This window comes from Hemiscyllium ocellatum, chromosome 24 (genome assembly GCF_020745735.1).
Source record: "Hemiscyllium ocellatum isolate sHemOce1 chromosome 24, sHemOce1.pat.X.cur, whole genome shotgun sequence".
NCBI lineage: Eukaryota > Metazoa > Chordata > Chondrichthyes > Orectolobiformes > Hemiscylliidae > Hemiscyllium > Hemiscyllium ocellatum.
In genome coordinates, this window is record NC_083424.1 from 1,496,574 (window position 1) to 1,523,121 (window position 26,548).

The 26,548-nt window shown below is 40.9% G+C and overlaps 1 protein-coding gene across 1 annotated transcript; it reads right to left on the reverse strand.

Moving 5' to 3' along the window:
* Positions 1 to 1,799: 1,799 nt before the first annotated feature.
* On the reverse strand, positions 1,800 to 21,909 carry tmed2 (transmembrane p24 trafficking protein 2). Its single transcript, XM_060843322.1, has 4 exons — positions 21,542 to 21,909; positions 16,632 to 16,824; positions 13,282 to 13,389; positions 1,800 to 4,662 (listed from the first exon to the last, which is right to left on the reverse strand). Exons 1-4 carry the CDS (start codon positions 21,725 to 21,727, stop codon positions 4,538 to 4,540), a joined length of 612 nt encoding a protein of 203 aa, XP_060699305.1. The 5' UTR covers positions 21,728 to 21,909; the 3' UTR covers positions 1,800 to 4,537.
* Between the last annotated feature and the right edge of the window lie 4,639 nt (positions 21,910 to 26,548).

Here is a 26,548-nt window from a genome sequence, read left to right on the forward strand (position 1 = left end):
TATAGAGCAGAATTGAAAAGTCAGCCACAGAACAGATGTAAAAGATTGATTACAAGCTGAAAAAATAAATTAAAAAGTTGTCCAGATATTTTCTTTATTTAACGTTTCAACATTTTATTAAAAAGAGCAGCTAGTCCAGGTCTGCTCCACTTCAGCTCCCACACCACACTGTACAAAACCTGATCAGTAAAAATAAAATTCCACTTTGATAACAGAGTCAGAATTTTGAATCATACAAACCAAGACCATATTGATAAATCAACTAAATGCATCCAATCTTGTAAACTGCAATGTGTAACTTTATTAAAAGGTTTTATTTTAAAAGTACAGAAATTTTCTTCCAATGGTCACATTCCCCACTAGTGAACATGTGGAGGTGCACTAAAGCAGGTCTAAGGACAGTTACATGTTTCAAGTTACAAGACAAAACAGCAAGAGCTGTTAGTGTCAAATTCTGAAGTAAATTGGCTTGGCTCAATAATCAAGAAAATGATTCCGTGCAATACCCCAAATCCAATTCTGCAATTCATTTCAAGGTAGGGGAGCTCTCCCTGATGTCCTGGGACCAACAATTATCCCTCAAGTGTTATTAAATAGATCTGATTATTGTCCCAGTAATGTCATGCTTCCAATTTGGCTACTGTGTTTCCAGCGTTTCAATAGTGTATAAATGTCAAAAGTATTTCATTGACTGTAAAGTGTTGTAGGATGTCCTGGGATGTTGCATAATGAAAGCTGTTTCTTGCTTTAAAAAGGCATCTCTTGCCAATGAATGGCTGTTACTTCAAGACATGCTGAGAAACAACCTGTGGTCTGAACAATGTCACTGCAGAATGATGCACAGTTTAACTCAACAAGCCTCAGAGAAACAAGCTGCAGTAACCAATAGGTAAAAAATGAGGTCTGCAGATGCTGGAGATCACAGTTGAAAATGTGTTGCTGGTTAAAGCACAGCAGGTCAGGCAGCATCCAAGGAATAGGAAATTCGACGTTTCAGGCATTCCTGATGAAGGGCTTATGCCCGAAACGTCGAATTTCCTATTCCTTGGATGCTGCCTGACCTGCTGTGCTTTAACCAGCAACACATTTTCAACTGCAGTAACCAATAACCATGATGGCTCACAAGGAAAGTAAGAGAGATCAGATTCTAAAAGTGTTGGTATTAATTTCCATTTCAAACATCCCCTTCATTTCTTGAAATTAGTAGCTTCAAGCTAAGACACAATTCCATTACACCCAATAATACCCTGTTACAGTGATCAGTCACAAAAAGTGAGCGACAGTAGGTTTTCGGCCTGGAGGAAAGATCCAAGCACAATTCCGTCCTCGCTCAAATTCACAATCAGGAGGTAGGAACTCTTGTTTATCCCACTAGGGCAGAGGATTCTTCGTATGGTCCCAACTATCAGTTAATTTAACACAGTTCAAGGTTAAAATGGATTTTGAATTCTAAGGCTTGTACCACATCACCCACCAGAGAATCCTTCCAGTATTAAAAGGTAATGATCTTGCAATTTTAACAAGTTAATTCTTATTGCAAAGGTCAATGAAAAAGGAGTTAACTTTCACAATTAATATCAAAGCACTAAGTATTTTTTGCTCAGATCTATTCGGTTCAACCAAAGCACCTGTAGGGTGGGAATATAAGGAAAATATCAATAGAATAGGTAACTTAGGAAAACATTTCAAAATCTAAGGTGATAAGAACAACAGAATCCACAAGCACATGTAATTTGAACACCTCCCATCTCCATATCTTGGCCTAGGAAATTCAACAGGATTGTCCTGATTTACTTAAATTATTTTAATGAATATATTTTTTATTTGAAAGTACACTCATGGAAAATAATACAAATAAGATTGGAACTGAATTCAATTGAGTGGTTACCACATGCTAGATATCTGTCACTGTACCACAACCTTCAAATGTGGAAGACTAGGTATCTTTATGGAGGTGACTGTACAAGGACAGTTGGAAAAACCAGTCTTAAATGACAAATTTCTGGTAAATAACCATATTACACATTTGCTGCACTAATCCTAGCATATGTAAAGAGACGGTGAGCATTTTGTATTCCTCTTCATTAGGATTGTACAAACCCCAAACATCAAATTCACCCTTATTGCATTTCCAGAACATTTGTTTCAAATTCTCAGTTTTTGTAAGTTCACCTTTTTGCTTTATTCAAATTAATTTGGCCAACTGTATTTGAGAGAGTAAAACTACATTTGCAGAATATCATTTAAAAAAAATTGACTGTCTTTAGTGATTCCTGCTACACCAGATCACTGCAGCAATAATACTCACCACTGGCAAACCACAGACATTCAGCAACCATGGTAATACTAACTCAGGATCATTCACAAAGCTGAACCCTCATCGGGGAGGGGTGGGGGGGGGGGGGGGGGGAGGAAAGAGGAAGAAGATGAAGATGAGATGGAGTTCTCTTTGGGAGGTGGGGGAGGAGAAAAGAGTGAGAAGAAGAGAGGTGAGAGGTATGGAGCAGCTTGGGTAAAACCCTACTGGTCTCACAGCATTAGCTGACTCTTGGCTTTAAATGAGACACCAGTGTGAGGCAATTCGATCATATGGTTCAAATTCCTACCAACAAAGCAGCATGTTATAACACACACCTGAAATGATCAAATAAACAATGCTCTCATGATTTGGCAAGATTATGTACATACTGCCTCGCTTTGAATTTAAAACTCAATTGGAATTTTGTTTACTGTAATGAACTTTACCTGTACACATATCGGCAAAATGTTTACAAAAGACAGAATGCAAACACAATGATTACATCTCCTCTGCACCTCAAATCATTTGAAGAGAATGTGAGAATATTACGTTAATTATCATTGGCTTGGGTCATTTTATTAGAGATACACTTTAGACTTGAATTTACATCATATCACATCTGATCCATTTAAGATGTGATGTTACATAAAGATTTCAAAAAGTGTTGGCAGACAGCTGATTTCTTTTTAAATCAGGTGAAGGTTTATGAACCTGTTCTTTTTGAAAATCCCACAATCACCACAAGTTTTTAAATCCATCAAAAGTCTTTCCAGCCAATATCCATAAGTCAAATTCCAAATCAATGCAGATGCTCCGTGGTTCAAAATACCAGACAGCATTTAATTATACATTACCAGCCACTGAAGATCTGCAACCTTCTCCAAACCGAGAATCGGTTTTATCTGGCAAATTAAATATTAATTTTCCACTGTTCAAAGTCTGCAAGATCTCATTATAAATGCAGCATTGTTTGGGGTGTAAAGTCAGTCAGGACTTTTTTTTTTAAAAAATGTGAAAAATCTCACCAACCCTTCCCCAAATTACCTTCATTCTTCCTCGGAGCTTTAATTTCTGGGCTTTTACAATAAAGAATGTTTCAGTTAATGGGGATTTCACAGATATTCTGAAGTCTAGGTACAAGAGTTGAAATTGGGAACAAAATACTGCTCAACATCACAGCCAAAAATTAAATACTTATTCTGCGAGAAAGATTACCGATCATTGGCAAAGAGGTAACAAACCAGTGCAATCAGGCGCCTGGATAGCCCATGACAGGCAGGATTACTTTAAACTGCTGCATTTTCAGAATCAAGAAACATTCGCTTTATTCTTAAAAAAATAAAAGAACCTTTGATAATGTGAAGTTGTGGGATTGTGGAGCTTTATCTGCTGGTGTCCCGCCTAAAGTAATACGAGTTTACCTCAACATGAAGATAAACCATAACTGTAAATTGTACAAAATTGTTGAGTGAAAGATTTTCAAAAGACCAAGTACAAGCAACTTATTCACACTGGTCACATCTTAATCAGCAACCCACACACCTAATGCTTTTCCATCTTGTTTGCAGTTTAAGCCCATCATCAATGTTAGAAACTAATTACAGCAAAGCAAATAAAAATCATTTTCATATGGATTTTTATAAAAACATCCACACCCATAACAAACCACCATAAAACCCAGGGGTTCACTTGGTTCCAGTGGTGAAAACAGATAATGAAAGGAAAAAGAAAATCAACTGTGACAACAAGAAAATGTCTGGACAGTTACAGTAAATCTATATCTTGTGTATTAAACTAATTGTAAATTTTCAGAAATCCTCCACAGAAACGCACAGCCACTTTGAAAAATAAATTGTAGAGAAATACTAATGTTCCAAAAGCTGGGCAATCTATGTACAGCACTGCCAACAAAATAAACTGCTTACACACTGTTACAGAAATGCTTTAAAAACATCAGGTGGGCTTGCACATTCGTCAGATCCCTTTGTACAGTTGATCTGAGCTGATTTGGAGCATTAAAAATCCCCTACATTGCAACTTATGGCCTCTGCAAATTATTCTTTTATACCCATGGACTCCCAATATTGTACTACAAAGGATTTTATATAAACAGCAGTAAATGAAGACCAATAACACAGTGCGTGAAAGATTTTCAGTCAAGTGACAAAGTATTAAAAGCTGTTGTGACCAGATCCTTTTCAGATTGTGGCTCCGATGCTGAACTTCTACAAGAGGCTGCTACACAACCCTTCGGACTTCAAAAAACCTCTTCAGGTAGTAGATTTGTCCAAGAGTCATGGCAACTAGTACCAGAGCTTCAAAGAAAGACCAGAGGACCACTCTACTGTTTGTGTTGTCATTGACTGTAGAGAAAATATGATAGGATTAAACAGGACTGATCCAGTTACATAACTAATAATGTTACTGTAAAATCACAAAAAATCATATTCAGATTGGCATCGCTTATAGTTTGGTTTGTAATCGGGGATTGCACCAATTTGTTCATTTCTGATCCATAAATTCTTGCCATCCTTCCCTTCTTCAAACTAAAATTTGACTGTTTGATTCTGGTGTCACACTCTCCTATAAATAGCACCTCAGTAGCTTTTTTTTAAAAAAGATTGCCACTTCATAAGTTCTTAAGATGGACACAAGGACTGACTTTCCTCTGTTCCTTCCAAATAGGAATCATCTCTGAGCATGGAATGACGTGATAGCCAAGTGGTTACAGCAATAAAGTAGCAACACAGAGGTTTAAAATGATGAAATTGCATTTATTGTGGGTGGATGCCTGAAAAAGACTAGCACAAAATATGCCACAATTTTATAATATCCCCATCAGGGAACAGAATCTGTACAACCAATAGACAAATGAACCCAGGAATAGCAGAAGACCATTCAGCCTTCAAACTCATTCTGCATTTTAGTGAAATCATTACTGACCTGCAGCCCAACTCCATATGTTTGTCTCTGCCTCATATCTCTTTAATAAATGTGCACAATATAAAAATAGCCAATTTAAATTTGACAGTTGGGGTGATTCACGATGGCGGCAACCCAGTAGGTCTGCCTGCTGAGTCCTGCACCAGAACCCAGACAAAGTAGTGCACCCACCCTCCCTTTATTACCTAGTGTGGTGGAAATAGTTATTTTTTTGATCCCTGGAATTGTTCAGTGTTATTTTAAATTAGTTAGGAAAATGATCAAAGTGAAAGGACCTTGAGGATTGCAGCAAGCAGGGACCCTCCCCGGAATGGACACACCCATGGCGGCAACGGCAGCCTCCACGATCATCCCAGGGGACTTACCTCTGGAGCAGAGCCTGGTCTCGGAGTCTGTGAAACTTTGAGAGAAGATCAATTCAGCAATAGAGGAGACCCAGGTCAGGCTTGAACCGATCTCAATCATGCTGCAGAAGCATGACCAAGTGATCCAGTGTCTCAGGCAGTGTGTCGGGGAGGTGGAGCTACAGGTCGTGGCCTCCGAAACTGCGACGGAATCCTTAGTGGGTCGGGTCCAGGCTCTGGAACAGCATTTATGGGCCTTGGAGGTACAGGTCGACGACCTCGAAAAACAAGGCTGTCGGAAGAATATCCGTCTGGTGGGGCTTCCAGAATGAGAGGAAGGCCAACTTATCCGTTTCTTGGAGCAACTGCTATTGCAGTTTTTGAAGCTGGAAGTGGAGGCAGGCCGGATGGGGGTCAAACGGGCTCACTGAATCGCAGTGCGCAGGCCTGGATCAAACCAGTGCCCCTGGTCCTAGTACAACTCCTGCACTACAGAGATAAGCAAATAATGCTGGATGCCTCTAGAGTACTCGGGAAGGATCCACAGTCTCTGATATACAAAGGATCATGAATTATGCTTTTCCAAGACTTCTCTGCGGTCGTAATTCATAAGAGAAAGGCCTTTGATGAGGAAAAAAGGTAGCTGAGGGACTTGAATATCCAGTATTCCATAAGATATCTGGCAATATTACGTTTCAGCCACAGAGGGTCCATGTTCAATTTTGAATCACCGGAAAAGGCAAAGGACTTCTTGGATGCTTCAAAACAGATTAGCTGGCTTGAATGATATGGACAATAATGTTTATTTTGTGTTTCCCTGTAATTTGTCAGGTTTACCTGGTTGTCAGGGGGTGTGTGTGTGTGTGTGTGGGGTGCTTATTTAAAATAAAGATGGGGTTTATCATTTTTTTCCCCTTTTTCTCTCTCCTGTCCTGTCATCCTTTGTTCTTTTATCATTTCGTTTTGATTGTGTGTGTGTGTGTGTGTCTGTGTCTGTGTGTGTGTGTGTGTGTGTCTGTGTGTGTGTGTGTGTGTGTCTGTGTGTGTGTGTGTGTGTCTGTGTGTGTGTGTGTGTGTCTGTGTGTGTGTGTGTGTCTGTGTGTGTGTGTGTGTCTGTGTGTGTGTGTGTGTGTGTGTGTCTGTGTGTGTGTGTGTCTGTGTGTGTGTGTGTGTGTGTGTGTCTGTGTGTGTGTGTGTGTGTGTCTGTGTGTGTGTGTCTGTGTGTGTGTGTGTCTGTGTCTGTGTGTGTGTGTGTGTGTGTGTGTCTGTGTCTGTGTGTGTGTGTGTGTCTGTGTGTGTGTGTGTGTGTGTGTGTGTGTGTGTCTGTGTGTGTGTGTGTGTGTGTGTGTGTGTGTGTCTGTGTGTGTCTGTGTGTGTGTGTGTCTGTGTGTGTGTGTGTCTGTGTGTGTGTGTGTCTGTGTGTGTGTGTGTCTGTGTGTGTGTGTGTGTGTGTGTGTGTGTGTCTGTGTGTGTGTGTGTGTGTGTGTGTGTGTGTCTGTGTGTGTGTCTGTGTGTGTCTGTGTGTGTGTGTGTGTGTGTCTGTGTGTGTGTCTGTGTGTGTGTGTGTGTGTGTGTGTGTGTGTCTGTGTGTGTGTGTGTGTGTGTGTGTGTGTGTGTGTGTGTGTCTGTGTGTGTGTGTGTGTGTGTGTGTGTCTGTGTGTGTGTGTGTGTGTGTCTGTGTGTGTGTGTGTGTGTGTGTGTGTGTGTGTGTGTGTGTGTGTGTCTGTGTGTGTGTGTGTCTGTGTGTGTGTGTGTGTGTCTGTGTGTGTGTGTGTGTGTCTGTGTGTGTCTGTGTCTGTGTGTGTGTGTGTGTGTGTGTGTGTGTGTGTGTGTCTGTGTGTGTCTGTGTGTGGTGGGGGAAGAGAAGGAGTGTTATATATTTCTGTTCTACCAGGAGTACCTGGGTTACAGTGTGGATGGGACGGTTTAGTGCCCACTCTTAACTTTCTTGTTACAAGATTTGTCTACTTTTTCTTACTTTGTGTAGTCTGGGACTGCTGCATGGCTTCAGCTAGGAGGAGCCACGGAGGGGTTAATGAGTAACATGTTGGCAAGTGGGAAAGTCTCCTTTCATTTGTATTATATGTTGGTATGTTGTAAAAGAAGCTGCTAGAAGTTTTGATTTGATAGATTTGCAAGTTGTATTTTTAAATTTATATGAACTGTTTATTGTTGTTTTCACTCAGCACGCTATGAGAGGGGCTCTTCCTCCTTGGGGGGGGGAGGATGATTACAAACCATTTCGGATGGCTATGGCCAGCTATTCATTTAAATGGTGCACCTGGAACGTTAAGGGGAGTCATTCACCAATTAAGAGAAAAAAGATACTTTCAAGCCTTAGCAAAGAGGGGGTTGATGTAGCCTTGCTACAAGAAACACATTTAATAGATAAGGAGCACTTGAAGTTGCAGCAAGGAGGGTTTGGACAGATGTTTTTCTTGTCCTTTAATTCGAAAAGTAGAGGAGTTGCTATTCTCATCCGGAAGAATCCCCCATTTCAAAGGTTAGACCAAATTAAGGATGAACATGGGCGGTTTATAATTCCGACAGTTTTAACACATGGAGAGGAATATGGGATTTTGAATGTATATTGCCCCCGGCACATCCCCTCAAATTTTTAACGGATGCGCTTTCCAGGTTGATGGCCCTTGGGGTGCATCATACAATTATATGGGGAGACTTTAATAGTCTTATTGACTCTGAAGTGGACCGGATGCCTAGGGGTCTTGCAGGTATCCAGGCAGTTGATGGACCTGAACAGGGAGCTGGGGTTGGCGGATGTGTGGCAATGTCTTCACCCTGAAGGTAGGGATTTCACCTTTTTCTCTAATCCAAATAAGTGCAATACAAGACTGATGTTTTTTTGTCCCACTGACCTTTTTGAGTTCGGTGCTCTCTTGCAGAATATGGAACACAGCCATTTCCAATCATGCGGCAGTGTACATGGAGGTCAAGGCCAGTGTTCATGGGATAGTCTCCCGGCACTGGCACATGGACCCCTTCCACTTGAAGGATAGCAAGTTTATAGAGTATTTTTCGCAGGAATTTAAAATATTTTAGACATGAATTTGGATACAGCCAGTAATCCATTGGTGCTCTGGGAGACTGCCAAGGCCTATGCATGGGGTTGGACTTATTTCTTACTCAGCGACCCAGAAGCAGCAGAGGGGAGAGCAGCAGCGTTTGTTCGAGGCATGCCTGAAGGCAACTGAGTTAGCATACTTTGACAGACCATCTGTAAACAAACTGCAGCGGATTACAGCCCTCACGGCTACTTTGAATGCTGCACTCACTGAGATAGCAAAGAGGGAAATCTCTTTTGCGAATCAGAGGTTATTTGAGTATGGTGATAAACCGGGTAGATATCTAGCGTACCTGGCTAGAAAGAAGAGAGCCCCCCAATCTATCACATCCATCAGAGAATGTAGGTACTCTTACTTGCAATGCCAAAAAGATTAATGCAGATTTTAGGAAGTTTTACTCTGAGCTGTACCAGTTCGAGGGCTGTGAGGACAGATTGTTGAAGATGGAGTCCTTTTTTAAGGCCCTGGACCTTCTGGGTGTAACTTCAGAGCAGGCATCCTTTCTGAATGCCCCCCTGACAATCCATAAGACAGCTCCAGTGTGGTAAAGTGACAAGCCCAGATGGATTTCAAAGTGAGTTTTATATGGAGTTGTAAACATGCTGACCACGCCACTCTTGGATACGCACTGCCTCCCATCCTCTCAGAGAAGCAAATAATTTTCTTATTCTTAAGAAAGGGAAATCCCCAGAGGATCGCACTTTGTACAGGCCCTTATTGTTACCGAACATGGATTTTAAAATTCTATCGAAAACGCTGGCGTTAAGGTTGGAGAGGGCTTTACTTTTCATTGTAAAGGAGGACCAGACAGGTTTTATCAAGGGTCGTAGGTCTACTAATCATATTAGAAGAGTATTAAACATGGTCAGGTATACCAGCAAGGTTCGATTCTGGGCTTGTTAGTCTCCTGGATGCAGAGAAAGCATTTGAACGGGTGGAGTGGCCATACCTCTTATGTACGGGAACGGTTTGGTTTTGGAGGGGTTTTTGCCAAGTGGGTTACAGTGTTATAGTGACCCAAAAGCAGCAGTTCTCACGAATAGTATAAGGTCAGATAATTTTAGTGTCAGCAGTGGAAGCTGATAAGGATCCTCTCTCGCCACTAATATTTACATTGCTGACTGAACCACTGGTGGAGGCCATCCGGAGGGATCCCATCATAACTGCCCCGGAGGTAGCGTCAGACAGGCACATATACAAACCACTACAGCTGAAACTGACACCCGGAAACGGCAAGAACATCCATCAACAGACACATCGACCTGGACCCCACATACAAATCACTGCAGCTGAAACTGACACCCGGAAGCGGCAAGAACAAACCAATATAAATACCGGAAGAAACATCAAAGCAGCGCTTCACACGAGGCTCCCACTGCACTGATGATGTTCCCTAGCCAGGGAACGAAACGTTTGCAGCAAAAACTTACAGCTCGGCGAGCAGAACCACAACAAGGCACAAGATCACCCTCTATGCGGATGATGTGCTTCTTTTTTTTAAGTTGATCAGATAACATCGGCGCCCCATTTGATACAAGCGATTCATCCATTTGGTTTGCTCTCTGGATATAAAATTAATTTTAATGAAGTCGGAGCCCATGCCAGTGGCTGATTTTACTAGAAAATCAGAGTTTGGGGATAGAACCAGTTTCCCTTTCAGGTGGTCACAGGTAGGTTTCCTGTATTTAGGCATTTTTATCATCCTGGCCTTCGATCAATTATATAAAGCTAATTTTGTGCAGTTGCTGGAGAAGCTGAGTCAGGACCTTCGGTGCTGGGAGGATCTTCTGATATCCTCGTTGGGTAAGAATAGCTTCTTCCTCTTATTATATCCCATGCGAACGCTGCCTTTGATGCTCCCTAGGCAAGCACTACGGAGGCTTTACAGTTGGTTTGGATGTTTCATCTGGCATCATAGGCGTCTTTTATTAAGCTGGACAAATTGCAGCTTCCACAGGGGATGGGAGGTTTGGATTTCCCGGACTTTAAGAAATATCAATTGAGTTCCTTACTATCCGACGTGGCTGACTGGTCCTGCCAAGACGCGGTCAATTTGGTTCGACATAGAGGCCTTCCAGGCAAAATGCCTCCACATCAATTTGTTGTTTACGGACAAGAGGACAGTTATGGACTATTGCAGAAACCAGATTGTCCTTAACACGGTTAAAGCATGGAGAATAAAGCAGCAGGGTGAGAGCAACTTACAAAAAATTTCCCGTTTCATTCCCATAGCAGGAATGTTAGGGTTCCGGCTGGGGTCGATGGACTCTGACTTTAAGGTCTGGGAGTCTACAGGAGTCTCCTGTTTGGGAGATTTATTTGACGGGGAGGTCATGATGTCTTTCGAGCAGCTGAGTCGGAAATATGAGTTACCTCTGAGGGACCTCTTTCAATACTTTCAGGTTAGGGACTTGATATAGAAAAAGACTACATTGACGGTTAATCCCTATAAGATGGATATGGAGAGGAGTATGCTCCAGTCCATGGGCGCTCTCTCAGTCAACACCTTCTATCACTTGTTAGGAAGTAATGCTTCGAAGGACATTGAGCGGTTCTGTGGAATCTGGAATTCAGGGTGGAAATCTCATAAGAGATGTGGGAGGATATTTGGGAGAACGTAAGGAAGATTTCGACTTGTAGCAGGACGCAGACTGGGCAACTGAAGGTACTCCACAGGGCTCATTTGGCACCGGAGCGACTTGTGAAATTTAAGACAAGAGCGTCCCCAAATGTAAAACAGATGTTGGCACTCTTACTCATTGCTTGTGGTCATGCCACAAGCTTCATAGGTATTGGGGTGCCATAGCGAGGGTTTGGAATGAGTTCTTGGGAACTGAGATTAAGTTGGATCCGGAGTCCCTCCTCTTGGATTTGCCAAATCTCCCCTCTTTGGACGTGCATAGGAAGAAAGCGTTTAATATTTTTTCATTCTGATCAAGGGAGAACATTCTAATGAGCTGGGTGCTGGAGAATCCCCCAGGACTTTCAGGCTGGCATAGATTTGTGAAGAAGCACATCCCCCTGGACTTCCTTACGAGTATGGTGCACCAGAAAACAGAACTGTCTTATAGAATATGGTGGCCCTTTCTGTTTCTATAGATGCAGTCTTATCAACTATATTGATTGTAGTTACGAGGGCTATGTCTGGCTGTCCAGGGGAGCCTTGGGGAAGAATCCTGAACAAATATAAGTTTGCTTACAAATGCTCCCAGTGGTGGGGAGCTTTGGTGGAATTACGTTGAGTGCAGTAATTTAACTGAATATAATTAATTCATCTTAGTTTAACATGGTTTAATTTAATATTTTTTCTTAGTATTATTTATTTAAGTTTTTTTTTCTCTCCTCAGTGGTTTGTGGAGTAGAATAGTAGTTTGTTTTCTGTTATTGTCATTATATTATATGGTTGTTATACTATTTTGCAGTGATTTTGTAATTTTGTAAAAAAATTAAAATCTTTTTTGTCAATAAAAATATTTACAAAGAAAAAAATCCAACATGGATTACTGTTTGCAAAAGTGTGTTTTAAATTTTCACCATCCTTTTGAGAAGTGTTTCCAATTGAATTCCCAATAGATATTGTTCCAATTTTTAGATCATGCAGAGTCAGCGCCCTTCCAGATCATGCATCAGGGACATAATTTCATATAAGAGCTCGGCCATTTCACTGAGATAGGGAAAACTTTCTTCACTTCGAGATAGTGGTGAATCCTTGGAATTCTCCACCCCAGAGGGCTTTGTCTGCTCCATCATTCATTCAGATCATGGTTTATCATCTACCTAAATGCCTACCTTTCCCTATATTTCCATATTTCAACTGATATCATTAGTCTCCAGACAGAAGCAGAAAGGTATTTGGAGCAGACATCATGGACTAAATGCTATCCTCTCTGCCTATATCTTAAAAGCAGAATCAAAACACCACTTATCTTTCCAAATTCGAGGGAATATAATCCTAATTTGTCTAACTCCACATCAATAATTTACTACAGTCTACTGGCTACCCCATTTTGTGGGACTGATTTTTAATAACTTCGAGGAGAAAGTGAGGTCTGCAGATGCTGGAGATCAGAGCCGAAAGCCCTTCCTGAAGAAGGGCTTATGCCTGAAATGTCGAATCTCCTGTTCTTTGGATGCTGCCTGACCTGCTGCGCTTTTCCAGCAACACATTTTCAGCTGATTTTTAATAACCTCAGGCAAGTGGCAACAGGCCTTGCCTGTATTGTCCATATCTCAAAAATGAACCATCAAACCTGAGGTGTAAATTGTGCAAGCACGAGTCAGGTATGCGATGTGACATTAAATATATGTAGGGCAGTGAGATGCGCAGTCATCCAAACCAACAATTCTGTGTTTTGATTCTCAGGCTATACCACAAATTGATCTCAAAGGAAGCAGAAATTGGTCTGAACACGTGGGAGGAGTACTTGTGTTCCCACCCTGATGGTTAATTAGTGACATCATCTCATGGAGAGATTTGGATTTGGCTTCACTGTCCCATATAAATGGGCTGCCCACCCAGGGCCTCTTACCAGAGGAAACAGGAGATGTCACAGCCCGGGAATGAGTGTGAAAGAGAGCTAAACATGGCTCAAAAGAAAGGAAGTGTACATACTTGCTCTGTGTATCCTCTCACGTACTTCCATGTACTCTTGCTCATGTTTCACTGCTGTCATGGCCACAGCCAATTCATTGATCATCTCTTCTAACTTGTTCTGGTGAGCTTTATGAAACAAATAACAAAATCAGAATGCAACCTCCACAAATATGCATCAATTTGTTCAGTCAGTTAAAGCCATTCCTCGTAGCAAACAGCCAATTTTCTGAAGCTCCAAAAACTTGTGAGTGGCTCGGTCAAAAATGGTCAACAAGGCAAACTGCACATTAGTCTTCAATAACTTTGTTCATTTTTACAAAATTAAGGGACAATTTTGGAAGGTAAAATGTCATACTTTTGAATGGCAGGTATCAGTTTCAAATTTTATGCAAAGTAATAATAGCTCAAAAAACAGAGAGCTCCATTACACTGTAGTAATTCATTAGTGTAATTGTGACATGCTTCAGCCTGCTATCATTTATAAATGAATTGCATATTTTGATTTTATTGAGATAGCAAAATCAATGCATTTTAAATATCTACTAATCTGAGTAATGAGACTACAGTGATTACTATACTGCTTCCTTGTACAAAAAGTAAGCCCCCAAATAGCCACAATTAAAAAATACAAAAGGGACCGAAGATTGACTGCCACCCCAGCTAATGGTTTAAGATAACAAGGTGATTAAGATTATACATCTGGTTGCTGTGCAGTTTCATTGTAAACACTTCCAAAATGTCAGCAGCAACTCCCCATTTTCATACTCTGCCAACATATCTGGATTAGTATTGTAAGCACAAACAGCCATAACACATCATTGGAAACACTGACACTATGATTCCTCCAATGGTGATAAAAACAAATACAAAGAAGTTCCAAAAGCTCAATTTTGCAATCAACAGGAAAGTACAAAACAAAAACGAAGAGAGCAGAAAGAGACATTAAAATTATTTACTGATTGACATACCATCCCATGTATCCCCACCACCTGAAGGAAAGGATAAACAGAAGGACACGGGATAAATAAAAGTTCAAGATAAAGGAACACTTAAGTAAAAAGGGGACAAAGTGAAAAACAAGGTGTTTTTATATCATGCTTGTGCCTCTGGGGATCTGGAAGTGTGGGTCACCTCATGCCGCAACAAGACATGCTGTGACAGGTGAAGACCTGTGGTCCTAGGATCAATAGCATATCTCATAGCCTAAAATACCTCAACAGGTTTACATTGCTGGCTGATCGAGATCCACATTTCAGAGTCCCAGAACCACTTGCACAGTTCTCTTGCATAACAAACGCTCAGACAATCTAATCACAAATAATTATGTAGAGTAGAATGCTGTAATGTACAGCTTCAAATTATAAAGAAACAGGATATTTGTTAAAATGACAAACAAAAGAAGTAAAGGTGGCAACCACAATAAAAAAGATATCTCAAGTGAAATCAAAGACTTTAACACGCAATAGGAAGCTTTTGTGTTCATCATTCAAATCCACACTCGGGAACCTTGGAGATGAAGAATTCTTTGTCAAAGAATAGATGCATTTAATCAGTTAATTCTCCTTTGCCACGGGCATTTTCAAGTATTAATTACTTAGGGTCAAAAAGTGTCATATCATAAGAAATTAACCAGAAAAATACATAGGAATATAGCTGCAGAATATCACATGACTATTTTAAAACATCACTATTGTGTTTGAACGTGATTCGTCATATTAAACAAACCTGATCAGGTAGTATTACACTATTGTACAGTGTGTCAATACAATCTTCACATATATATCTAAAATCGGCTTTTAGGAAGAGTCACTCAACCTGGAACATTAACACTGATTTCTCTTCACAGATGCTGCCAGACTTGCTGAGCTGTTGTAGCAATTTGCGTTTTTGTCTTTAGATATATTGTAAGTCTTTGATTTACATTGTTCAGTATTAATGTTGTGTGATTTCAATAGGGTTGGTATAAAGACACAGCTTTAATACATTTTCATTAATGTATTTTTACATCCAGCGTGATTTTTGGATCACGTGATCCAATCAATGCCATTTTGGAATGGCACTGAGCTGACTGCCACTCCAGTTGGTGGCTTTTCAGGATATTGCAACTTGAAGCTGCTGTCTCCCCTTAGGTAGTTTCTGTTCTTGCCATTTACCTCCTCAACCCTCACCTACAGCCAGGGTTTGAAAGAGGAAACCAGTAGGAAGCAGCTCGCTACTACCCTCTTAAGAGCAACTAGGGACAGGCAATAGACGCCGGCCCAGCCAGAGATTACTACATCCCTTTATGAATATTTAAAGAAAACAAGAATGTCAATATATTCCATTAAATTTTAAGCTGTTTTAGTTAGAAGTTATTTTAGCACCAAAGAAAATTAAAGTTTACAAAGTTTTAATTTTTTTTCTTGATGAGCATGGTTCTACAGAATCTGATAAAAGCTTTTACATTGGTCATACAGGAAAACTCTGATTCACTTTATATTATTGCATTTGAAGTTTCACTTTGTGGACACAACTTTAAGGAAGGAATTCCTACAAAATATCAGGAACACTGACATCTTTATATACTTTCATTAAAATAAACTGGAAGCCAAATATTGCCTTGAATAGAAGGCACCATGAAACCAATGGCTGCTGTAAAAACTAAACCCATTTACTGATGTTCTGTAGGGTCAATGAACCTTATTCAGTTTAGTCTTATATGCAACGCTAATCCCAAGATGAATGTAACTGACTCTTAAAGACCCTCTGCAATTGCTTAACAAGTTAATCACTATCTCAAACAGTTCTTTGCATGGTTTAGGGAGGAGGCCCAGCACAAGTTTTGGGGCAATTAATTAGTGAATTAATATTGTCTTTCATAATTCTTAGGAGCTTTGCTTTCATTGCTTTTGCAGGAGCAGTGAAAATCAGACAGAAGTGAGAAACACAGGAAATGAAACAGAATAATAACAGATACAAAGTGATAGCCATTTTAAAAAGTGAAATTTGTAACTAAGTGTCTGTGTATCCTTAACAAGCAGCTGGAGCATGTGATGAAACAAGTCCAATAAAAAAATTTAAGAAAATTAACTCCATGTGAATAAGAGAATCTGTGGTGCAAGATTAGTGACCTCGAGGGAAGAGCTTAGACAGCTGAACACCTTTCTTTCTCATTTTCCCTGCTACACAAGAATATTCAAATGCTGAAAAATTTAGGTTTATGAGGTTAATCCCAAATCTTGTATAAAACTCCAAATGTGATGAAACATTCCATGACTTTTGCTCCAACTGTCAAGAGCTCCAGTAGGAAAAAAGGAAATAACCAACAAAGCCCACCCCTGATGTGAGGTACATATCTCAGCCTCCTCCCAGTGAGTATAAAATCCCACCTTCTGTCTCCATATCATGCCCTTTTGGTGCTTCTCCAATGTCAATAGTGAACATCACAATCTTGGGGGTCATAGTGGACATTCTGTTGCTGAAACAGAATTTATATGTTCCATCCATATGCGCAGCAAAAGTGTATTTCCCACTGGATTCCCGGTCTCCCTTATAAATATTTTTCCCATCTGGTCCTGTAATCTGTGGGAAACAAAATTACTTATCAGTGAACGTGATACAGGTTCTGTCAAGTATAAACTTAATGGACACAAGAGAAAAGTAGATTTTTTTAAAAAATCATCCACAAAAGATCAGAATGTACATTTAAAATTGATAATAAAAGATGTACAAATTTCACACAAGCAATGATGTAAAATATCCCCATTCAAACTAGCTGCCTAAAGAGTGATGGAAATGACCAAATCACTGTATGAGGTTTAGCTATCAGTTAATTTTGCCAAAGGTGGACTCCAGCTGTAAGAGCCACCTGACACCTTGGTTGAAATTAGCACAGACCAGTACCAAAGCTGAGACCTCTCATGAGCCATGTGGATGATAACCTCATTCCGTACCACGAGGCCAGTGAGCGTTCTAGAATGTGTCAGGCACAAGGAAGAGGTTAAAAAGTATAACTACCAATCATAAAACATATTCAGGGTGGCAAACATATACTGCATTGCAAAAATGATCTAAAAATCACTGCAATGCAAGAAAAAGTGTCTGCACATTTCTGAGAAAACCAACAATCTGATCCATAAAGAAATCCCTAACTTTACAAGAGTCACTGAGAGATCAATATCCTTTTTCTGTGAGGAGCCGCATGCAATCAGCCAAAGGATAGTGAACCTCCAAATGCATCCAGAGATAGACATGAGAATTTAACTCACAAAAGCAAGAGCTTAGAAGCTGGGAACACCAAAATCTCCTGTCATTTGTGCAATCAACCAGTTTGGAAGTCGGTTTCACAGCATCATCTGTCATTGACAAGAATGATTTCCAACTTGCAGTGACAATTCTAACTTTTCAGGCTTTGTGAGTAAGCCAAGTTGGTTGTCTAAGTACTGGTACACCCTAGTCTTAGTCTTGTGCATCCACCTGTTGGGGACTTATTTGCAAGAGCGGCGTTATGCCCAAAGGTGTCACCTTGGAGCTACTCAACTCCACAATTAACCCAAGTTAGCTTTAAAAAGTTACTGGTTTTGTTACATAGATGTGAGTTTAAAAAAAGTCTTCGAGCTGCACACACTGCTAACTTCTTACATTAAAAGCCCTATTTCCATATTTATAATGAAAGCTGCTCACGTAATTGTCTTGTGAATCCCATTCCCTTTTGACAATGGTACTGCATTGTCACTACTGTCAGGATGATAGAATTATAATCCAACAACCCAAAGACAGATTATGGAATTTACTATGTAACCAGAGAAGAGCAAGGAGGATTTTTGTTTACATTTTAGGTATTGATTTGTTATCATCTGGAATGTACTGTCTGGAACCAGATAGAAAACTAACTTTTGAAAATTGGGTATATATTTGTAAAGTAAAATAATAGAGAAAAAGTAAGGGGGTGGGACAATTGGTTGCACAGACTCATGGATTTTACTCTATACTTTGCAAACTGGAATTCTATCTAAACAATGTAGCATTGGCCAGAATGCATAAATCCTGCATTGCAGTGCATTAACCAGGGAAATTTCCTGGTGATTACAAAGCTCCTTTTTGGTTATTTTAAATGTTCAGAGATCACCATAAACACCTCAAAACCTCTGTCGTTCCAGTATGTTGGATTTACATAGTTTAAGAAAGGCGTTTGCCTGAAATGTCAATTTTCCTTCTTCTCCAATGCTGCCTGAACTGCTGTGCTTTTCCAGCACTACTCTAACCTAGAGCCCCAACCATCAACCTTGAAGGAGCAAAATTAATGAGAAACGGGACAAAGCTGCTTCCAGGCAGACAAGGCAGTGAATGTCCACCCTATGCTGAAAAGCTGAAAGCGATGCAGTTTTTAAGAAAAGTGACAACATCAGAACACCATTTCTCAGACCCAATAATCAGATAAATTATTTAAATATTTTGCACCAATTAAAATCTCCATACACCAATGAAGTACCACAAAGTTCTTGGGTTGGAGACCACAAGCATACAGTCTGTTAACAGCAGCTGCAACTACAGTTTGTTCACTGTTAAGGGGAGGAAATGGATAGTTAAGACTCCAGAGTCCTTTTCACAAATTGGAAAAAACCTCAGCAGCATTTAGGTTTTACCATAAGTGCTTTAAAAACATGAAAACAATTTCAATTGAACAGTTTACATTAAAATACAAAACTTTGAGTTTGAAATATTAAGAATTCATTGCATAATTTTACTACTTATAGGGCCAGCATTAAAGTGTAACTGTATAAATACAAACTAGAAACATTTTTAATTTGGATATTAGGGCATGAACTGTCCCATTATAAATAACTGTGCAAACAGAATTCTGAAATGCTGTAAAAAGGTGAAGTGGAGAACATGCCACCCCTAAGCCAAGTATTTTTTGAGAGATGAAATGGAGAGCAAAGGACACTGAACAGTGCTTTGATAGCATTAGCACAGGGATGACTGGACGAATGGTTTCTACTCTACCCCAAATTTTGAGCTCATCTCTTTTCTGATGGATTGATATTGATTGTCCTGCTGCTCATTTCTATTCCTGTAGCCTTACAAGTATTGTAAATAATCAAAGTTTTAACACTGTTCACAATGTGGTAGTTAGGACAGGGAAAAGTTCTCAACAACATACCTTCACATTGTCCTGTAAGTTAATTTTTTTTGTGAATGACCTCAGCTAAACACGTGGTCAAATTTACAAAGTCTGAAAACCACTTCGCATGGAATCTACTCACACTTGAATTAGCAGAACTCCACAAAACAGCTTTTGTTTTACCTAATTCAACTAAAAAAATGGCAACTGGATGGCAATCTAAAATTGGATAATTCGCTAACTCATCCGTGATTTCAAACTATTACCAACCATAATTCCACACAAATTTGAGTTTAAAAGGGGGAGGTTATGTTGCAGCTGTACAAGGTGCTGGTGAGGCCACACCTGGAGTATTGCATGCAGTTTTGGTCTCCTTAAGAAAGGATATACGGGCACTGGAGGGGGTGCAGAGGATGTTCAATACATTAATTCCGGAGTTGAGGGGGTTGGCTTATGCGGACAGATTGGGATTATATTCATTGTGATTGTAAAGAATGAGAGGGGTTCTGATAGAAACGTAAGAAATGATGAAGGGAATAGATAAGACAGATGTAGAGAGGATGTTTCCACTAGCAGGTGAAACTAGGACAAGAGGTGTAGGTGCTGGTGTTGGACTGGAGCGGACCAAGTTAAAATTCATACAACACCAGTTTATAGTCCAACAGGCTTATTTGAAAGTGCAAGGTTTTGGAGCGTTGCTCCTTCATAGGTAGCTATGTTTCATCAGCAGCTACTTGAAGGAGCAGCGCTCTGAAAGCTACTACTTCCAAATAAGTCTGTTGGACTATAAACTGGTGTTGAGATTTTTTTACTAGAACAAACAGGCATAACCTCAAAATTAGAGAGTGCAGATTTAGGACTGAATTAAGAAGGAACTTCATCACCCAAAGTGTTCTGAATCTTTGGAATTCTCTGCCCAGTGATGCTACTTCAGTAAATGTTTTTAAAGCTAAGATAGTTTTTTTTTGAACAATAAAGGAGTTAAGAGTTACAGTGAGAGAGTGTGCAAGTGGAAAAGATTAGCCATTATCTTATTGAATGGCAGAGCAAACTCGAAGGGCCAGATGGATTACTCCTTCTCCTAGATCTAATGTTATAAAATGTGATTATCTGGCACATTCATGATCATACTCTAAGTGAAATATAAACAGAGTACACAGTTTCGACAGTAAAAAGAAAAATGTAGGATTGGCCAATAGAATGAAGTCAAACTAACACACCATATGGCATCAAGCACTTGATAGAACTTCAGATAATCATAAATTGTTTTTTAAAAGTTTGTATTTCACAGCCAATTCGTGTACATTTAAAGTTATTTCTCATTTTATTTCAAATGGAGACACTAAACTAAGCATATTGTTGGAAAAAAAGTACAGTACTGGAAAATATACCACTTTGAACATGACATTGAAATACACAAACGCTTCAGCACAACTTGATAGAATACTTTATAGTCTTTAACCTTTCAATACAAAAAAACCTCACCCATTCTAGCATGCAGACTTTAAGCAAATTGTTATTCACTTTACACATTTCATTAATAAACCCATCCTATCTATACACCTATCCTGTCTGTTTTATCATGGAAATGTGCACACACACGAACTTCTATCATAAAACCATAAGACAGAGTGGAATTAAGACCATCACACTCACTGTGTCATGTACTATCAAAGAATTCGCAATGCTACTTTCCACGTCACATTAACAGTATAGTTGTAGAACAAATGAACGAAGTAATAACACAAAATATATGCTGACTACTTTACAGGCAAACCAATTTATCCAATCACACCATATGTTCCACATACTTTCCTACATAAACTGTGAAACATTTCACCAATGCGCTGATTATATGCAGACAACGTATGTTCAATATTTCACAACTTTAGCTACATCAGTTGTACAGATCTCAGATCCACGACTGCGAGGCCTTCTCCTCTGCGACTACTGGACCACTGCAGCGGACTTTATTAAATGATGAATCCGGGTGAGTATGCCCCTCAAGCGGAAGAAGGGACAGGATCAGGCACCAGCCTCGGGTTCTCAGGCAACTTCCAGACGACAAGCTCTGGGTGGATTGGGCATCTCCGCGGGACTAAGAGGTGGGTCTGCTCTCCCGTCTCTGACTCTTGGCTCAACCTGAGGCCTAGTCGGCGCCGTGCGCTCTCTTACCTCCACATCGATGTCCAAGAAGCCGCCCTCGGCCACCTCGAAGATCAGCCCCATCTTGGTGCCGGACGTTACCTTCTCGAAAAAGCACTCCTCAGCGTGCGCATCGATGCTGACGAAGTATGCCGAGGCGCCGCACAGGTAGCTAAGGAGGCCAAGCAGCAACGAGCACTCGCTGAACGTCAACATCTTGAGGAGCCGTGGCCTGTCCACGCCGAGGCCGCCAAGCCCGCCTCACCTTCTGCCACGTCACATCAACCGCCGGCCTACACCGCGCCTGCGCGCCAGTATGCCCGGCATAACACACCGCCTGGGCTGGGGGCTCGCCCCATGCCGACACCGCGCCTGCGCACGGCGCTATTTTCACCCCCAGACCGACACCACGCTTGCGCACCTGGCTATCCCTGGTACCGCCAATGCGCGGGGTTTTCACCCCCCCAACACTGGCTGGTGTCGCGCTTGCGCGCCGTGATGTTCCCAGAACCGACGGTGCGTCTGCGCAACCCCGCCTGCGCACTTCATCGCCATTTCACTGGAGTGCGCATGCGCGCCGCTATCCGTTCAAAGCCTTACTTTTGGAGTGGAATGATTTTGTTAGAACATCAACTGAGTGTCTGATTGTTCCTGTGGGTTGTTTAGGCGAGTGTTAACAATTTATTTGTATTATGCAAAGGCAGGAAGTTAAGACCAGACATCCTCATCTGAATCAAAAATGAAAGTCATTATTTCCACTTATAGTTCTGTTACTATGTTTGCCTAACCAAGCAAAACCACTTGAAAGTAATTATTGTATGTGACATGATTTTAGGTGTTTCCCAAGTATCGATAAGGTACTACAGAGGTGACTATAAAATGTAGGAGTAGAAGTAGGCTATTCGACCCAAGTTTGACCCTCTTCAATGAGATCATGGTTGATCAGATAATCCTAAACTCCACAGTGCTCCTTTTTCCTGGAACCCTTGATTTCCTTGCTGATTAGAAATCTGTTTTATCTATGTGCAACTTATTCCTTCACGTGAATATGTTCACATTTTTTAAGATTTGGAGGAGCCGGTGTTGGACTAGGGTGGACAAAGTTAAAAATCAGACAACATCAGGTTATAGTCCAACCATCTGATGACTAAGCAGCATTTAGAAAGCTAGTGCCTCCAAATAACCCTGTTGAACAATAACCTGATGTTGTGAGACTTTCAACTTTGTCCATATGTTTTAAGGTATACTCATGCACATAAACAATAATTCACATTCCTTCTGTGTATAACTGAGGCTTTCACAATGTCGCCTCAAAACAAGAAATCATTTAAATCTCATGCATTGCCTTTAATGTGGAGTGTTGTAAATGTCATTATTGGGTGGGATGACAACGATCCTGTGAGGTTCCTTCCCAAAGTGCTTCACATGACCATAATTGGTAGGACTAGATTGGATTGGGATATCTGGTCGGCATGGACGGGTTGGACCAAAGGGTCTGTTTCCATGCTGTACATCTCTATGACTCTATGACTCTATGGACAAAGATACCAGTCATTGGAGATGTTAGACAGGTGATCAAAAATTTTGTCAAAGGGAAATCAGTAGTTGTAACATTGTATACTGCACGCTGTTCTGTTGCCCTGATGCACTTGTGTAGTTCAATCTGCTTGTAAAGCATGTAAGACACGAAACAGGAGAAATGACATTTTGGGCATGAGCCCATCTTCAGGAATGAGGAGAGGGCACACTCTCCTTGCATGCTGCCTGACCTGCTGTGCTTTTCCAGCAACACATTTTCAGCTCTGATCTCCGGCATCTGCAGCCCTCACTTTCTCCAAGCATGTAAGACAACACTTTTCATTGTATATCAATACATGGGACAGTATTAAATCACACCAAATCAAAGTCTTGAGCAGCTTAAAAGTGGGGGAAAAGAGGCTGAGGTTTGGGGAGTTCCTGAGTTTAGACTTCAGGCACCTGAAGACATAGTCATTAAAGGAAAGGGATTAAAATCCATATGATAGAAGAGACCAGAATTGGAGGAGCACAGAGATATCAGAGGGCTGCGCAACTTGAGCGCATTGCAGAGAGACCAAGGCAGATTTTATGAGCGAGGATGAAAATTTTAAAATAAAATTGTTGCCAGCCTGGGAACCAATGTAGATCAGTGGACACAAGGTGTTAGGTGAATGGGGCCTGTGAGTTAAGATGCAAGCAACAATTTTAGATGAGTTCTAGTTTATAGAAGGTGTATGGTTGAATTAAATAGGGCATATGCTTCAAAAGTACATAAACTGTGAATGACTTTAGGATATTCTGAAGTCATGAAAATCATGTAACTGCAATGCTTTCTCTCTTGTATGTTCGGAGACAAGGAGGAATTTGTGTTGAGTACAGTTGCTGATTCAGCGAGTCAGACATGGCCTGTGGGAGTAAATTCAAGTAAGCAGGTTTTCAATAATTCATGATTTCTTTCATTCTTAATCTTGTGAAAATAAGTATTTGTTTTTTGACTCATAAATTAATAAATGTTCACCTTTCTGTTTAGTAACCGTACCATTTACTGCCTCATAGAGTAGTTAAGGTGAATACTTTCTGTACTTCTCAGGGAAAACTGGATGGGGGCAACGAATAGGAGGAGAAGATGACGGCAGATTTGTGTAGAACTTAAACAATGATACAGATGAATTGGGTTCAAGGCCCTATCTGTGTGAAATTTTATGTGAAATTACAATATTCAGCCTTTGGGTGTTGGAACACCCATAATATTGTGAAGGAGAGAGTTCCAAGATTTTCCACAGTGACACTGATTGAATGGTGATTTAGGGGAGACAATGGCCTAATGGTATTATCACTAAGTCTGAGACCCAGCTAATGTTCAAATTCTGCCATGGCAGATGGTGGAATTTAAATTCAACGAAAAGAATTGGGAATTGAGAATATAAAGGTGAAACTATTGCTGATTGTTGCAGGAAAAACACATCTAGTTCACTAATGCTCTTTACGGAAGGAAATCTGCCACCCTTACATTTATTTTCAGATGCACAACATCTGAAATGTGATTGACTCTCAATTCCCCTCTGAAATGGTGCAAGCCCAGCATGCCATTCAGTTATAACAATTCATTACAAAGAAATTAAGCTATAAGGAACAAGTGGCACAAAACTAGGCACCAGAAACAGCCCTGTCAACCCCGCAACATCCTCCTTATTAACATCGTGACAAAACTGAGAGAGCTATCTCACAGACTAGTCAAGCAACAGCTTGACGGAGACTTACTGATGAATCACACTTATAGACAATGTCTCAGACACCACCATCCCTGGATATGTCCTGTCCCACCAGCTGGACAAACCCAGCAGAAGCGGTTGCACAGTGGTATACAGTTGGGAGGGAGTTGCCCTCGGCGTCCTCAGCATTGACTCTGGACACCATGAAGTCTCGTGGCTTCAGGTTAAACATGGGAAGGAAACCTCATGCTGGTTACTATGTGCCTGATGAATGGGCAGCACTACGAAAGCTTGTATTTTCAAATAAACCTGTTGGACTATAACTTGGTGTCATGAGATTTTCAACTTTGTCTGCCCAGTCTAACACCGGCACCTCCACATCATGTCCCATTTAGCACAGTGAAAGTGCCATTCAGCATGATGCAGAGTCTTCTCAATCTGAAGGCGAGGCTTTGTCTCCACGAAGACTATGAGTTGTTCACTCGATTGATAAAGTCATGGACAGATGCACCTGCAGCATTCAGAATGGTAATAATGAGGTCAAGTATGTTTTCCCTCTTGTTGGTTCCCTCACCATCTACTGAAGACCAGGCTAGCAGCCATGTTTCTTAAGACCTGATCAGCTCGATCAGTAATGCTACTGCCAGGCCACCCAGTGGTGGACATTGAAATGCTCCACCCAGAGTATATTTTGTGCCCTTGCTACTCCTAGTGCTTTCTCTAAGTGTTGTTCAACACGGAAGAATACTGATTCATCATCCAGTTCTGCCAGGACCACACAGCTACTTACCTCATTACAGCCTTGGTTCAAACATGGGAAAAAATATTGAATTCTAGAGGTGAGGAGAGAGTGACAGCTCCTGACATCAAAGCTGCATTTGACTGAGTTTGGCATCAAGGGGTTCGAGCAAAACTGGAATCCAGGACCAAATGGAGACATGGTTGCAGAATGGTCATGACTGGGAAATAAATATCCAGGGGTACCAGACTATTCAGAAGGACAGACAGGAATGAAAGGGAGGTTGTGTAGCTCTGATATTCAAGGATGACATCAGGGCGGTGCTGAGAGATGATGTAGGTTCTATGGAGCATGAGGTCAAATCCTTTGGGTGGAAATTAGGAATTCCAAGAAGAAAAAGTCAATGATAAGCGTAGGCTATAAGCTACCAAATAATAACATCAAATTGGAGCGGGCAATAAACAAGGAAATAACTAATGCCTGTAAAAATGGTACATGGGGGATTTTAATCTGCATGTAGATTGGTCGAACCAGCTCGGTGAGGGTAGCCTTGCGAAGGAGTTTGTTGAGTGTATCCATGATAGTTTTCTTTAACAGCATGTAATGAAACAGATGGGGGAGCAAGCTATCCTAGATCTGGTCCTGTGTAATGGGACAGGAATAATTAATGACTTCATAGTCAGGATCCTCTTAGAAGGAGATTTCACGTATGGTTGAATTTAAAATACAGCTGCAAATGTGTTGCTGGTCAAAGCACAGCAGGCCAGGCAGCATCTCAGGAATAGAGAATTCGACGTTTCGAGCATAAGCCCTTCATCAGGAATAAGAGAGAGAGAGCCAAGCCGGCTGAGATAAAAGGTAGGGAGGAGGGACTAGGGGGAGGGGCGATGGAGGTGGGATAGGTGGAAGGAGGTCAAGGTGAGGGTGATAGGCCGGAGTGGGGTGGGGGCGGAGAGGTCAGGAAGAGGATTGCAGGTTAGGAGGGCGGTGCTGAGTTGAGGGAACCGACTGAGACAAGGTGGGGGGAGGGGAAATGAGGAAGCTGGAGAAATCTGAATTCATACCTTG

Bases quoted from the DNA above. Each gene is read 5' to 3' on its own strand.
- tmed2 (XM_060843322.1), bottom strand. From the start codon at position 21,727: ATGTTGACGTTCAGCGAGTGCTCGTTGCTGCTTGGCCTCCTTAGCTAC. The intron at 13,390-16,631 runs GTGGGATTTTAT...TGTTTCATAAAG, and splicing joins GCATGATATGGAGACAGAAG to CTCACCAGAACAAGTTAGAA. The intron at 4,663-13,281 runs GTATGTACACTT...TTTTCTCTACAG, and splicing joins TGAGAGGATACACAGAGCAA to TCAATGACAACACAAACAGT.